Below are 14,781 nucleotides of genomic sequence, written 5' to 3'. Positions count from 1 at the left end.
ATGAAAAGATTTAGTGAAAATCTACCGTTCCTAGTATGAAAGAGTTTGCATTACTGGTCTCCGTTCAAACAAAGTAGGGAATCTTATACTACTTACTCAATAGCAAAAAAAAGAATAAGATTTACAAGTTCATGTCAAGTTTGCCTCAAACCAATCGGATGCAAGTTCATAGGCTACAAATGTAACAGCACCAGCAGGTGCGGCTTTAATGGTCGATGGAACAATGCCTTTGTAAAGACCGTGCCAACCTTCTGTTCTTAATATCTGCCCTAAAGCATCAAACATGTTCTTGTAAGCATTTATCTCTACTCGGGCTCCATATTTCGGGTCCCGTTGCAGACCTTCGACCTGCAGCCACAAACATTCTCAGATTAAACCTTGATTATTAAATGCATTCAGAAAATAGTAACTACAAAACAAACGGAAGTTAATAGCAAGATACTAACCTGAAATCTTTTCTTGACAACATCGAGTGGATGACAAACAAGTTTAGAAATGGTACCAGCAGCTAAACCGCAAAGGAAGAGCTGAAAGCTCGAAAGGCTATCATTTTGATTAACAGAGCCTGAAGCAGAAGATCTGTACCGCTGATTATAGACCTAAAGCAAAATGAATACCATCAGTGAGATGCGAAGTCCAAAATATGAGATAAGAAGTTCAAATAGAGCTTAAAGATAATCTGGTGTTTAGGATACAGAAGTTAATAGAATTAGTTGTGGTGGAGGCAAAGGTGTATCTATGGGGTTATATACTCCAAAGGAATGAAAGACTGAAAACGTTCATGAAGCTATAGCTTACCATACTCCAGCGCTTAAATGTGTCATAAGTGCCAAACTGCAGACCAGCATAGGGAATGATCTCGATCAAAGTTGGGGACAATCCTGCATACAACCCTTTGATTCCACGAGTTTGCACTATACTCAAAAATGCTGATCTCATATTTGGATATACCTACCCAAAAGAAATTTGATTTAACAATCTTTCAAGAATTGATACTAACTCAAGTACGATACATGAGTAATATAATCATAACATTTTTATGAAAATCAGAGAGCTCCAGAGATAGGCTAATTTTCTCAAAATGACAATTTATGTCAACACATTCTCAAAACTTTTTATTTATTCTTTCTCCACGTATATTGTTTACTTTGAAGAAACAAAAGTTACAGAGACGAGAGAACCCACAATAATGTCATAACATTCTTTTACAGAAGAAATATCATACCTTTGGCTCACCCTGTGAAGCCAATACAGTCCGCAATAGGTCAAATGGATATGATCCGACTGTCGCTGCACACCCTGCTAGTGCTCCACTGATGTAAGAAAGATAAGGGCTCAGTTGAGCATGATTTTCTGCAGACCAACAGAAATTAGAATTTTCTGTTACGTAACAAGGGCTACAAATTTTCTCTTAATTATTTCTGGAACATTGTGAAATGGTAAGGAGTATGGTAACATGTAGATGAATAAAGCCAAGTCATCTTGCCCTAAACAGCTCCTTCAAAGGAGTTAATTCACATGAAGCTCAGAAAAAAATTAAAAGTATACGAACCACATCATATGTATACTGCAAGTAATTATTTTCACGGGGTTACATACAAATTAGGATCTACTAACAGATCCATTAAAAGTTAGTGATGTACCAGCCTTTGATGAACCAGCGGCAAAAGACTTCACCTTATGTAAAACTGCAAATTGTATGGACGTGTATGGAACAACCATAAGTAAAGCTGGGACATTTCCCCGCCAAAAACCCTGCCAGAAGCAACTTCAATTAAAATTCGCGTGTCTGTAAGCCATGAGTAGGATGAAAACAATTGCTGAAGGAGTCTAGAATGGATCATTCATCGCGTTATCACTGTCAACACAAAGAAATGCTATGAATGCACAAAAGATGCAGTTTAATATCATGTATCATAACCCTGCAGATTCTCCAACATCATACAAATGTCTAACACACAATTGAAACCTTAGGCTGCATTGTCATCAAGGTATTTACACTATTTTGCAGTCTAACTCAGTAGAATTAAGCTCAGCACTGTAGATAATAAAAAAATATATAGTAACAAAAGCATTTGTGTGCTTTTACTGAATTGGTTAGAACAGTCGCAAACAATCCAGCATAAGAAATACTGCAGCTAACACCTTCAGAAGAAGTATATCTAGTGAAATCAGCTTAGAAGACTTACTGATAAACCTTCCTCTCTAAATATTTCCTTCGCTGTTCGAAACAAACCATTATACTTTGGTTTCACTGGAGATTCATTTTTAGTCAGAGCCCATGAAGCTGTAGGCTCCAACTGAACCTGAAAAATTACAATAGTTTCAATTCATTGACCATTCTATTGCTCTTAATTTCTCAAAAGCAAAGATTCTTGACATGCCAAGACCTTTGTCGTGTTAAACTTATGCAAACAAACTCTCCCATAATCTAAGCTGCTCTTTTTTCTATAGTCACAAAGCATATGTGCATAATCTAAATCCACAAAAGCCAATGAACTATAAGACTCTTTAACTTACCTGAAATCTAATCTTGATAACGTCAAGAGGAGAGGTCACCATACGTGAAATGGCACCAGCAACAGCACCAGCGGACGCATCAATCACAGCACGTTTTATCTGTCCAGGCTCCTCTAACTCTGTACCACTCATGATCTCAAGCTCCTTGGTATAACCTAAAGATCATTGAATCAATCAACATCAATAATATGGCTATACACATATCAATTGTCAAAAACATATAAACAGTTACGCATTTGTATAATTCATTACATATCCTCTAAAGCTGAGTCTATCATACCTAAAACAGAGGAATTAGGAACTAGGGTTTGATCATATGTGGAATTCAACTTATAAAGGTTTAGAATCAGTCGATGTTACGATAAATCTTATAGGAAAACAATAAAAAACTCAACCTTTATTGTAATTCTCCGGCGAAACTATGTAAGATGGTTACAATGTAGAGAAATCGATTGTGAGAGGTGAGATTTTTGGGAAACCGGAAAGAAGTATTCGTCGTGATTATATCAAGTAAATGAAAGAAGAGGAGCATACAGGGATAGATACAAGAAACTAGCCACCATGAGAGAGCTTATCCGAAGCTTTTAGATTTTAGAGTAAAAAAAACAGAGGACTCTGTTCTGTTACCGCCATTGATTGATAGGGATCTCAGAGAACATGTTGCTCTGAAGAGGAAGAAGAAGAAAAACAATCCGTGAGCTACCAATTAATAATAAAATAAAAAAAAATAAAAAATCATTAATTTAACAAAGAAAAACAAAACAGCGTCTATCTATCTATTAAGAAAGCAATCACACTAAAATAAAATAAAAAGGAAAACTTTAAAATTTGTGGTTCTTACACAAAAAGTTGTAAAAGCATGGACCTTGCAAATTTGCTTTTTAAGAGTCATCAACTTCCAACAACAACAAGAGGAATGTATTCTTTCCTTAAGCATTATTTTTGACGATATGAATGAGTAAAGACGTAACCAAGATCTTACATCTGTTACGAACTCTTGTATATGTATAAACATAACTACATAAGGAGATATTGAAACACAAAAAAACAAGTAGGCTTATTATACATGTACAATGACAATCTCTAGAGTTCAGCTTTTTTTGTATAGCTCATTTTTATTAGAAAGGTAAGATAATTCACTAGGAACTGGGCTAGACATGGACTCCAACTTGGTAAATTAATTCAGCACCCGCTTTGCCATGGAACCCAATGTTCCTGTGGTCGTCTTCTATGTGGAGGACGCTTTTGGCACCTTCAAGTCCAAAAGGTGGAGAGGTTCGCTCGTCCACAAGGTGGAGATATTCACTCGTCCACAAGGTGGAGATATTCACCTTCATTTCCAAATATTTTGTTGTCGTAGTTGATCTCCACCGATGTTATATATTCGTTTGGATATTGTTGCACGAACTGCAAAACAATTTGACTCGTATGGAGAAAGAATCTGCAAAATGGCTATCTGAATCCCTCAAACCGGGCTTGAAACCAACTAAGTCGAAGCTCAACGAGAAGCTTTGAGTAGAGTTTCGAGTACAATAAAATAAGGACGAGTTTGTCTCTGATTTCTTCTTATGTTGTGTACTTTCTGATGCAATGTAAATAAGAGATGTTCTGAATAAAGAAAGAAATGGGTTACTATAAACCCAAACATATGTATGTACTATACTAATATGTACAGTGTAGCCTCTAAATCCGAAATCCAAAGGTTTTATTTATGTGTGGAAGACAACATATTCTTCTATTTACAGAGTGATGCAAGGACTCGACGAGGAGGAACAAACGGTCTTCGAGAGTGAAGAACCGCCCAGTTATCTATAAGCAGCACATCTCCTCTCTGCCAAGGGACAGCAACACATTCCTCTTCAAGGACTCTAAGACAGTCATGAACTATATCCGCAGGTAAAGGCTTTCCATCCCCAAAAGTCACCGCTTTCGTTGGATCATTCCGCTTATCCTCCCAGCCCGTATAAGCAGCTACCATGCTGTTGAACCAGACTTTACGGTTTCTCGACTCATCGTATTTGATACCCGGGATTGGACCCATTACCGTCTTGGCTCCATCCTCAGTCCATTCTAGTTTCATTCCCAAATTAGCTGCCCTGTTTAAAAAAACATACACTCTGAGAAATGTACAACTGATGATGAGCTAATCTTACTAACTCAGATGATGATGTAGTACCTTTGCTCAGCAAGGTTCTTGTCTTGAGTCAAGAATGTGGATTTCCAACCACGGCCAATGGGTGATGATGGATCATCATCTTCTCCTAAAACCCTAACATAGAGCAAACCATGTTCCTCCAATCTCTGAACAAACTCAGGATGTTTATCTTTCATCCTCTCATACACAACATGACTCAACACAATTGGAGTCTCTCCTCCACACTTTGGCTCTACCTCACAGTAAAAGAACAACTTTGATGGAAACTCAGGTACCTTATCAAACAACCATCAAATCCCATCAAGCTCAAACCTTTAAATGTAAATCAGATTACCCAAATCAAAAATTGATATACCTGAGCCATCTCATGGTGAAAAGGGATCTTTTGATCAGGAGGAGACTCATTAGCCGTAAAGACACGACCGACGACGCTAGAGCGAGGTGCAGCGCCTCCGACGTAAGGAAGCTCATCGAAACCGAAAGCTTCGACGACGTCGTTGAAATCCTCGGCGGAATTCACCGGAAAACCTCTGAACAGTACTGCTCCGGATTCGTGCAAGAGCGAATCGAGGTAAGGTTTCTGATTCTTGATACACTGAGTGAAGAGTGGGAGAGACAGAGCATGAATCGGAATCGATGAAGAAGACGGTGGTGATATCACCGCCGGGAATGGTTTGGATTCGTATTGCTTCTGCTCTGCGATTCGTGTTTCCAACAACAACAACGGATCCGCCATTTTTTGTTTTTTCTGCCTTTTCCTCAATTGTTTTCTAATTTTAAGCTTTGTTCAGTTAACTGCAAAGTTACGAAGTATAATATTACCACTAGTTAACAACAGCCACTATGTACACAATAAATCGATTTAAAAAAAATTATTATAAATAAAATTATTATTCTAAAACCAATATTTATTTGTGTTAAACATAATATATAATTAATTTTTTTATTTATTTATTCAAAAGCTGCGTTTTTCGTGTAAAAGATATGTTTTATCCGTGAAATCGTTAAATGTGTAAGAGAAAATATTGATAAAATGTTACTATTTACTGCAACATTTCTTTTGTGTGGTTTAAAAATCAAATTCATATCTTTTATGTTTTATTTTATAATTATAACAATTTTGCATGTTTCTACCATAACAACATATACTAAATTACTCGATAGTTTAATTAATTAATTTTATTATATGTTAGTAACAATCGGATTCTAAACTAAATTTTCTGAATATAATCTAATTTATTGATTTACTATTTGTGATTAGGCTATTTTAATCTTTTGAGATAGTCGGTTTGTTAATATTTTTTTATAAATAACGGATTATTACCAAAAAAACCATTATGAAAAAATTAATGAAATTTCAAAATTAACGTATTCGTGTAAGAATACATTTCACCCGTGAATTATGTGAACGTGGTAAAGAAAATATTTATAAAGTATTACAATATATGGAAATATATATTTTTGTGTGCTTTAAAAATCAAATTTTTATATTTATGGTTAATCGAGTAACCATAACAATTTTTCATAATCTAATAATCATTCATTTTAAATATATTATGAATTTTTTTGGGTACTAAATTTATTTATAATGATAAGGGTTATTGTCTCATTCCTTTTTAATAGCACATAGATTAATGTACAATTAAAACATATATTCCTATTCGGCTATCAATATTTCTATTTTTAATGAATAATCACACTAAATGTTGAAATTAATTAGTTTACATACTTAGATATATATAAATAATCACACATCATGATATCCCCTAATTTGTTGTTATTTTTATATTTATTTATGAATATATATAAATCTATATTTATTGGGATTAAGTTTCTTTTAATGAGTTGGAGATAATCGAGGGGTAATATATTTATTTTTATAATCAATTATAATAACTATTGAAAGCTTGTTATTTAAATTATTATGGTAATAATACTAACAAAAGTTATATATGATTTTGTTAATAAGTTATATGTTTAATAAGTTATATATTCTTTATTTTATTAACTTTATATGTTTTTATAGCCTTTTTAGAATATTTTACTTATATTGATTTTAAGAAATCAATATTTTATATTGATTTCTTAAAAATAATATAACTTTGACTAGTATATTTGTAAGTAAATTTTAGTGAAATTTTGACTTAAAATAGTATGTAATATTTACTTAGTTTTATTATGTGATATTTAAATTTGTGTGAAAATTGATGACAAATCTTATTATTATTCAGTTAATTTTTTAAAAAATATATATAATGGCATGTTAATGTAATTAAGTAGAAAATTTAAAGGTTTTTTCGCTAAATGTGTCTCGACCTCTCTGGCGGCGACACATCAGCTTTTTCAAGAGAGTGTTTCTCTATTAATATATAAGAGATATATCATATAATAAATAGTTATATATCATTCGTCGAAAAAAAAATTGTATAATTAAAAAAGTTATTTCTATTAATAGATGTTAAAAAATATTTTTCTTTTTTGGCAAAAACGCATATTTTTTAGGTTTTTTGCATTTTATTAACCATTATATGATTTTTTAGATTGATAAAACTTAAACTTTAAACATAATCATATTAAAAACATCATTTCACCATTATGCATGTTATAATGGAAACTTTACAATGTCTTTCTTATTTTTTTTTTTTTTTTTTTGGTGCATAACACTTTCACTACAAGAAAACAGTTGATTTGGGACGGAAATCTGCGATGGCGAAAGTTCCTCGTAAATTTGCGATGGCGTTGCGAGTAGTTTACTAGGAAGGCGAGGGTACTTGCAATTCCCTCGCAAAATTTGCGAGGGAGTTGCTAGAGACGATGATGTCGGCAGCCACATTTTTCCCGAGTGTAACTGTTATGTCGGCATAACAGTAAAAGCCTCGCAAATCCCTTGCAAGATAACAAAATTTTATACTTCCCTCGCAAATCCCTTGCAAGTTTCCCTAGCAAATCCATAGCAACTATTTTTAGTAAGCCTATAAATAGAAAGTTCATAATCCATGGAAACCACAACACAAAACACTTCCAACAAAAACATTTTTACTACCAAAAAAAAATATTGTGAGAGAAAAAAAGACTACAAAAAAAGGCCTAAACACTTTTAAATTCAATAATAATGTTTGGAGGCAGGCATCATGAGATATACACAACGAGACGGTGGATGTACAATCGCAGAGATCCAGAGACTGGTGATGTGACGAGAGAGTTTTGTGATGGGTTGCACGCTTTCATGTACCAGGCGACAAACCAAGACTTTGCTCGTCAAAACGGTACAATATTTTGTCCATGTCCTAAGTGCTGCAACGATAAGTATTTGGAATTTAATCTAGTGAAGAAGCATCTTTATAATAGAGGATTTATGCCAAATTACTATGTATGGTTTCGTCATGGAGAGGGTTGTAGCAGTAATGTTGGAAGTAGTAGTATGAATTATGATGTTGATCAACCTAGTAATTATAAGCATCAAGAATCTGATCAATTTGGTTTTTATGGGTATAATGAAGAAAATAGATTTCATGATATGGTTAATGATGCATTTCATGAAACTACTGCTGCATTTCCTGAGAATATTACGGAAGAACCCAACGTAGATGCACAACGTTTTTATACTATGTTAGATGCTGCAAATCAACATATCTACAATGGATGTAGAGAAGGTCATACTAAGTTATCATTGGCATCTAGGATGATGACAATTAAAGCTGATAATAACTTAAGTGAGAATTGCATGGATTATTGGGCTGAACTCATTAAAGAGTATTTGCCAGCTGATAATGTATCGGCTGAGAACTACTATGAAATACAGAAGTTGGTTGCGAGTCTTGGATTACCATCTGAAATGATTGATTTGTGCGTTGACTATTGCATGATTTTCTGGAAAGATGATGATAAGTTGCAGGAATGTCGGTTTTGTGGGAAGCCGAGATATCAGCCTACTGAAGGAAGGACGCGAGTGCCATATAAACGTATGTGGTACTTGCCTGTTGCTGATAGATTGAAACGCCTATACCAATCAAAACGGACTGCAGCGGCAATGAGATGGCATGCAGAACATTCTCCCTCTTCCTCCTTCGATCAACTTCTTTTTCTTCCGATAAGTTTCTTCCTCTTCCGATCTGTTTCTTCCCAAACCATCTTCTCCCTCTTGCAATCTGGTTCTTCCTCCTCCGATCAACTTCTTCCTCTTCCGATCAACTTCTTCCTGTTCCGATAAGCTTCTTCCTCTTCCGATCTGCTTTACTCTTCTTCCGATCTTCTTCAATCCTAATCTGAAAGGTATAAACCCTACTCTTGTTTTGTTTTCGTTTTTGATTTTGTTTAATCTCGTTTTGTTTTCATTTTGTATTTGATTTTGATTTCATTTTGTATAAACCCTAATTTAATTTCGTTTTTAAAAGCTTTTGATTTCATTATATATAAACCCTAATTTGGTTTTAATTTCGATTTTGATTTCGATTTTAATTTTGATTTTGATCTTCTAATTATACACTTTCGATCTGCATGTTACTAATTACTAATTGGAAATTTGATTTTCTTTTCTTATAGATGTTTGGAGGCAACGATTACACAAGATTTCTTTCGGATGCAGGTTTAGCCTCTCCCAGTACTTCTAATCGTCGTGGTCCCTCCGCTTCTAACAACTCAAACCCCGGTTCTCACAATAACCGTTGTGCAACCTCGCAACCCCTGCCTGTGACGCCTCCTTCTAATAATACGCCTTCACCATCTCCTTCGCATGGTGACACTGAGCCGAACCCTGACACTCCTGCATCTCAACATGCGCATTCCTCCTCTACAGTCATGTCCCAACGTCTCAACAATCTGACATTGGAGGAGTTACTCGATAGTCCTGGACGATCTAGTTTAACTAAACTAAATCCTCGTCGACCTCTAGGAATTTTGTGGTAAGTTTGTTTTATGTTTTTAATTTGTAATATAATTCAAAATTTGTATTTCCATGGATTCTAATATGTATTTCTTTTGAAGGTTTGACCAAGACTCCTGTGTTGCGGCTAGTGTTTGAAGCATATTTGAAAGAGATTTCAAAGAGCTCCATGCCAATTGGACACAAACGTCGAGTGCAGTGGTAGACCGTTGGTATGAAACGTTTGTGGTAAGTTCAGTCTATTTGTTTGCTATTTACAGTTTGTTTTCTATGCCTTTATTAAATATAGAGTTATCCCTTTTTTTTTGCAAGCAAATATATAATTGGGACCGTAGCATAAACGATAGAGTGAGGCAAGAGGTTGAGGACAAGTTGAAGGACAGGATGTGTGATCAAGTTTCACGGTGGAAGTCAAAGTGGAAGCTTAAAGGTGATGAGGCAAAGCCACGATAGATTAATCCTCAAGTATGGGCTGGTCTTGTTCGGTATTGGCTTGATCCTAAATCAGAGATCAAGAGCAACAACAGTCGGAATGCTCGCTATCATGATCCGGAGGGAACCGGAATATACAAGCATCGTTCAGGCCAAACGTCGTTTAAAGCTCATGCTCGAAAGCATGTAAGTTCTTTAAGTTTTTTTATTATTATTATAATTATGCCTTCTGACCTCTTTTATTTGGTAACTAATCAATGTTTTTTTTTTCTTTCAAGTCTGAGATCACTGGTGAGCTAACTCCGGATTTCCTACGAATCCTAAAAGACACTCATCGAAAACCGGATGGCTCATTTATTGATGGCAAGTCCGAGTCCTTGTTCAATGAAGTGTCGTCCAAGATTCAAGAGTTGGAATCTGAGATGTGTACCGGGGATAATGGAGAGAGTTCCGCTTCTGGTGGGGTGTCCACTCATATCAAAAACAAAATTTACACTGAGGTAAGTTACAAATTTGTAGTTCTGTTGGTTTTAAATACTAATGATTGTATTTCTAATGATTTTGTGATATCTTGCGATTGTTTTGTTTGAAATGTTGAACTGTTATCATTGTTTTGACTGTTCGTTGAACTGCTGCCATTGTTTTGGTTGGGATAATTTGTGAATCATGTGTATGTGATATCTTTGATGGGTTTGTATGTTATAACTTGTGATTCTTTTGTATGTCATTCCCCCACCAATTGTTTTGTGTTATCTTGTTTTCTGATACCTTCCATTGTTTTGAATGTGATAACTTGCGATTTTGTTTGTTGTTCTGTTGTTAGGTTGCTCCGAAGAAGAAAAACAGGATTTTTGGAGTTGGTTCTCTGCAGTTTGAAGCGTCCTCTTCCAGTAGCGGTCCACCACATCCGTCTCCAGCTAATGATCCGGTTATATTGGCTCAGAAACTTGCTGCAGCTGAGGAGTGTATCCAAACCCTGGCAACTCAAATCCAAGAAAGTGCTCAAAGAATGCATAGCTACGATGCATACTTCGACTACCTCGCAGAAAAAGTCCCTGAGTTTGCAGCCAAGTTCCGGAACCCGACTAACCCAGCAGCTTCCACCAACCCGGAGGGCACCAACCCAGATGGCAACACCGGTGAAATGGTAGCAGCTGGTAGCCAAACTGGGACCAGAAACGTGACATCTCTCTCTCCATCCTTTTGATCTATGTTTTTCTTTGTTCTTTTGATCTATGTTTTTTTTTTGTCCACAATACTCAAACTAAACCTTTTGTAATATTTATGTTTTATATTATTTAGAATTTTTTCTATCGAATCTCAATTTTTTTTTTTAGAATTTAATTCTCGATTAAATATTTTTAGAATTTAGAATTTTTTTAGAATTAACAAGAAAATATCAAATATTTATGTACTAGTATATTAAATATCAATTCTGATTTTTTTTTTTATTATGCACAACAATTTACGAGGGATGAACTATGGCAATATTGCAACGTATTTGCTAGAGACAAAAATCCTCGCAAATTGCATGACGATTGCGAGATAAGAAATTCCTAGCAGTCTGCGTGACATCCGCGAAGAAGGTAGTCCCTTGCAAATTGCGAGTGGTTTGCGAGAAAAACATTCCCTCACAATATGCGTGAGATTTGCGAGGAAAAATATTCCTTGCAAAATTTGAGAAGGAATTGCGATGTTGACCAATTTGCAAGACGCGATTTGCGAGGAACTGGTGTGTCTTGCAAATCCGTTGCTAATGTCTATTTGCGAGGGATTTGCGATATATTCACAAATCGACTATTTTCTTGTAGTGTTTATTTCATTTTTAAGGTAGAATTTTTTTTAACACGTAATTATAAACTTGTATTTGTTTAGGACAAGGAATATTCGATCATTAGTTAATTCTAAGCGGCTGGCTACGCTGTTTTTGTTGGTGAAAACACAACACTACAACAACATAAAGTATATACAATGAACTCTAACAGTAGTAATTAAGAGGTTTAAGCCTCTTAATTATTAAGTTTACGAGGACGTAGATCTTAATTCTAATTAACAGCAACGACAACAAGTTCCCGGTGGAGGAGATGGCCTTCACAGCAAAGGCAAGCAGGACATGCTACTCTATCACTTCCAGTAACGTGAGAATCTACAAAGCCAAAAGAAAAAATAAATAACATAAGAATAAATAAACTTATATGATTGTCTTGATTACTTTAATTAGTTAGTTAGTGATGAGGTTCTTGCCTGCTGGTTCGGTGGGACTCCCAGTAGCATGAACATCTTACAAATATGAATAGAAAAAAAAAGAAAAAAAAGAAGTTAATTGATAGGTAAATTCTTAACTTAATCGATTGATTTATTAAGGTTACTTACCTGCCATAGAAGAAATAAAACTTGTTGGAGATAAAACTATGACTATGATGGAGAGGATCAGAATCATTTTCTTCATAGAGCTATTAGTCATAATGAGTTCTGAGTATGGCTTGTGTTTTCTGAATGCTGATATCTAAGCTAAGTGTGTATTTATAGAATGTTAATGGATTACAGAGGAGATAAGAATTGACTAAAAAGAAGAATACATGCATTTTTCCAAGGTTCGTTCAAATTTTTGTTGTTTGAATCTAATATTATAAAACTATTGTATTTTGAGATAATGTAGTTAAAGCGTTTCTGCATGGAATTTTTTTTACAACTCTTAGATATATATCTAGACAGTTCAGTAATCTATTATTTAAAAGTATGTTTGAAGTCAAAGGTAACAAACTATTAAAATACTTTTGTTTGTAGTAATTAAAGGCTCGAAGTATGTTATCGTGTCATATGACTCATATACCTATTTTTCAATGGTTGATAACTTGATAATATCCGTAGAATTCTAAATCGAACCATTTTACTAGTCAAAGTTACATACCTACTTGAAATATACATTTGATTTTTAGAATTAAAAAGAAACAGTTGATCTTTATATATTTTTAGAATCAAAGTTCTATTCCATGTAATATATTGTATTAACATTTCACATATACTTATCACTAGATTTTAATCTGCGATACAAACACAAAAATATATTTTTTAACAAAAAATTTATTTGCAAATTGGATTGTAAATAGTTTCTAATTTCAAAATTTGTTTACAAAATGTACTTGCAAAATGTATATATAGATAAAATATCTTTCCATTAATTGATAGGCTATTTATTCTCACTAAAATTTCCATTTTACATTAAGTCATAAAATTTATACTTAAAATTTTAGTATGATACTAAACATCCCATTAATCTTCATTATATTTTCTTTTAAATTATAAAATTCTTATTAAGATGTACTATATATTTTTTTTAAGTTTTAAGAAATATTTGATTAATTACAACTAATAAATCCCTAATTAATTAATAATAATACTCAAGAATATAAAAAACGAAAAAAAAATGATTTTGTGTAGCCATGATATACTTTGTTGGACCGCCAAAGATCTTATATTCTCTTCCTCAAACTGCTTTAGCTAGTCACATTAGGCCATAGGTATCTTATCATTGTTTTTCTTTTTTACTGATTTTGTTAGGGTGAAGACTCAAGTAATGCTTACTTTATTAATTAATCCAGTTTATGCCCTATAGCTCAGCGAAAAAAAATAACATCGTAATTCATAATTGTCTTGTGACATTTAAAACCTTAAAGGAGATTGTCCTGCATAGCCAAAAGAGTTTTAATAGTTACAAAACATATATTTCCAGTCATATATATATATATATATACCTGTATATGTTTAACAGTGTTACAAATATATATAGATATATATATATATACCTGTATATGTTTAACAGTGTTACAGATATATATAGTATATATGTAAAATTTTGTTACTATTCAAACCACATGACACATCACTACCATTCAGAACAATAATAGTATGCCATGATTTTTTCTGTCATAAGGGAATTATAAACCGATACTTGTTGGCTCCAAATATCATATGACACAATCCTCCTTAGGACCCTTCTCGTCTGGCAGGAAAAAAATATTGAAGCAAGTGTTAGTAGAGAAGTCAGTAGAATATATAGAAAGAGTTTGAATAGTAGATCAATAGAGTTAATAATTCTCGCCAACGTGACAGAGCGAACAGTTTGATTATTGTAATTATTAACGCAAATCCAGGTTTCAGTATTGTCGATGTAATGACCGTTCTTATTCTTCTATGGTTTATAAAATTAATAACTAAATGATATTTGATGGCGTCAATAAATTATAATTTATTTTGGTTAACTTCTTGTATTATCTATTTACAAATTAATAAATTCAGATGTTGCAAAATATATCTATGTATTTATTTAAAATTACAAAAGATATTAATTCTGCAATTTTGTAATTGTTTTTAAACTATACCGTTATTACAAAATTATATATATTTAAAAATATTTCATAATTAAATTTGGTTTTTCCTTAATTAGTTATTAGTGGTTTTTTTGTAAGATCCATATTAAGTATCCATGGATCTTGGATATTCTAATTAGATGATCCAATTGACTTTTTCATCCAATTACTCTTATTAATTTCAAAATTCTTTTTCTATGATGTAATAAAGCCATAATTATGTGTATTGAAATAGATCTTTAAGAAACTCAAGAAAACAAAGTATGACTCACTTTATTAGCTTAAGAAAATAACTCAAAATTTAAGCTCTCAAATTCTCAAAACCTTACAACCTTATGCCATGACTTGGCTTCCTTATTTATATGTTAACACTAACATAATCCTAATAGGAAACACCTATGTTTAGATAACTCCTAACTCGG

The 14,781-nt window shown here is 33.5% G+C and overlaps 2 protein-coding genes and 1 long non-coding RNA gene across 7 annotated transcripts; all 3 read right to left on the bottom strand.

The window, feature by feature from the left end:
• Positions 1-31: 31 nt before the first annotated feature.
• On the bottom strand, positions 32-3,363 carry LOC104786442 (mitochondrial thiamine diphosphate carrier 1). 5 transcript variants are annotated; one of them, XM_087455979.1, is made up of 9 exons: positions 3,055-3,363; positions 2,916-2,939; positions 2,521-2,675; positions 2,190-2,306; positions 1,678-1,755; positions 1,226-1,353; positions 799-951; positions 447-599; positions 32-348 (listed from the first exon to the last, which is right to left on the bottom strand). In XM_087455979.1, the coding sequence occupies exons 7-9, from the start codon at positions 937-939 to the stop codon at positions 130-132; spliced, it is 513 nt and encodes a 170-aa protein (XP_087312105.1). In that variant the 5' UTR covers positions 940-951; positions 1,226-1,353; positions 1,678-1,755; positions 2,190-2,306; positions 2,521-2,675; positions 2,916-2,939; positions 3,055-3,363; the 3' UTR covers positions 32-129. The 5 variants fall into 5 exon arrangements, with proteins under 5 accessions (XP_087312105.1, XP_010510175.1, XP_010510167.1 ...); XM_010511873.3 differs by having other exon boundaries at positions 1,644-1,755; positions 3,055-3,358; XM_010511865.3 differs by having other exon boundaries at positions 1,644-1,755; positions 2,916-3,298.
• Positions 3,364-4,133: 770 nt separating this feature from the next.
• Positions 4,134-5,508, bottom strand: LOC104786434 (clavaminate synthase-like protein At3g21360). Its single transcript, XM_010511855.3, has 3 exons — positions 5,031-5,508; positions 4,697-4,950; positions 4,134-4,616 (listed from the first exon to the last, which is right to left on the bottom strand). Exons 1-3 carry the CDS (start codon positions 5,409-5,411, stop codon positions 4,256-4,258), a joined length of 996 nt encoding a protein of 331 aa, XP_010510157.1. The 5' UTR covers positions 5,412-5,508; the 3' UTR covers positions 4,134-4,255.
• Positions 5,509-11,642: 6,134 nt separating this feature from the next.
• On the bottom strand, positions 11,643-12,525 carry LOC147949698 (uncharacterized). Its single transcript, XR_015595416.1, has 3 exons — positions 12,363-12,525; positions 12,234-12,269; positions 11,643-12,135 (listed from the first exon to the last, which is right to left on the bottom strand). It is a non-coding gene; the product is annotated as an uncharacterized LOC147949698 (long non-coding RNA).
• Between the last annotated feature and the right edge of the window lie 2,256 nt (positions 12,526-14,781).

This window comes from Camelina sativa, chromosome 1 (genome assembly GCF_030686135.1).
Source record: "Camelina sativa cultivar CO46 ecotype springtype chromosome 1, ASM3068613v1".
Taxonomy (NCBI): domain Eukaryota; kingdom Viridiplantae; phylum Streptophyta; class Magnoliopsida; order Brassicales; family Brassicaceae; genus Camelina; species Camelina sativa.
The sequence above is the reverse complement of the archived record's forward strand: the minus strand, read 5'-3'. Positions and strand labels throughout refer to the sequence as shown.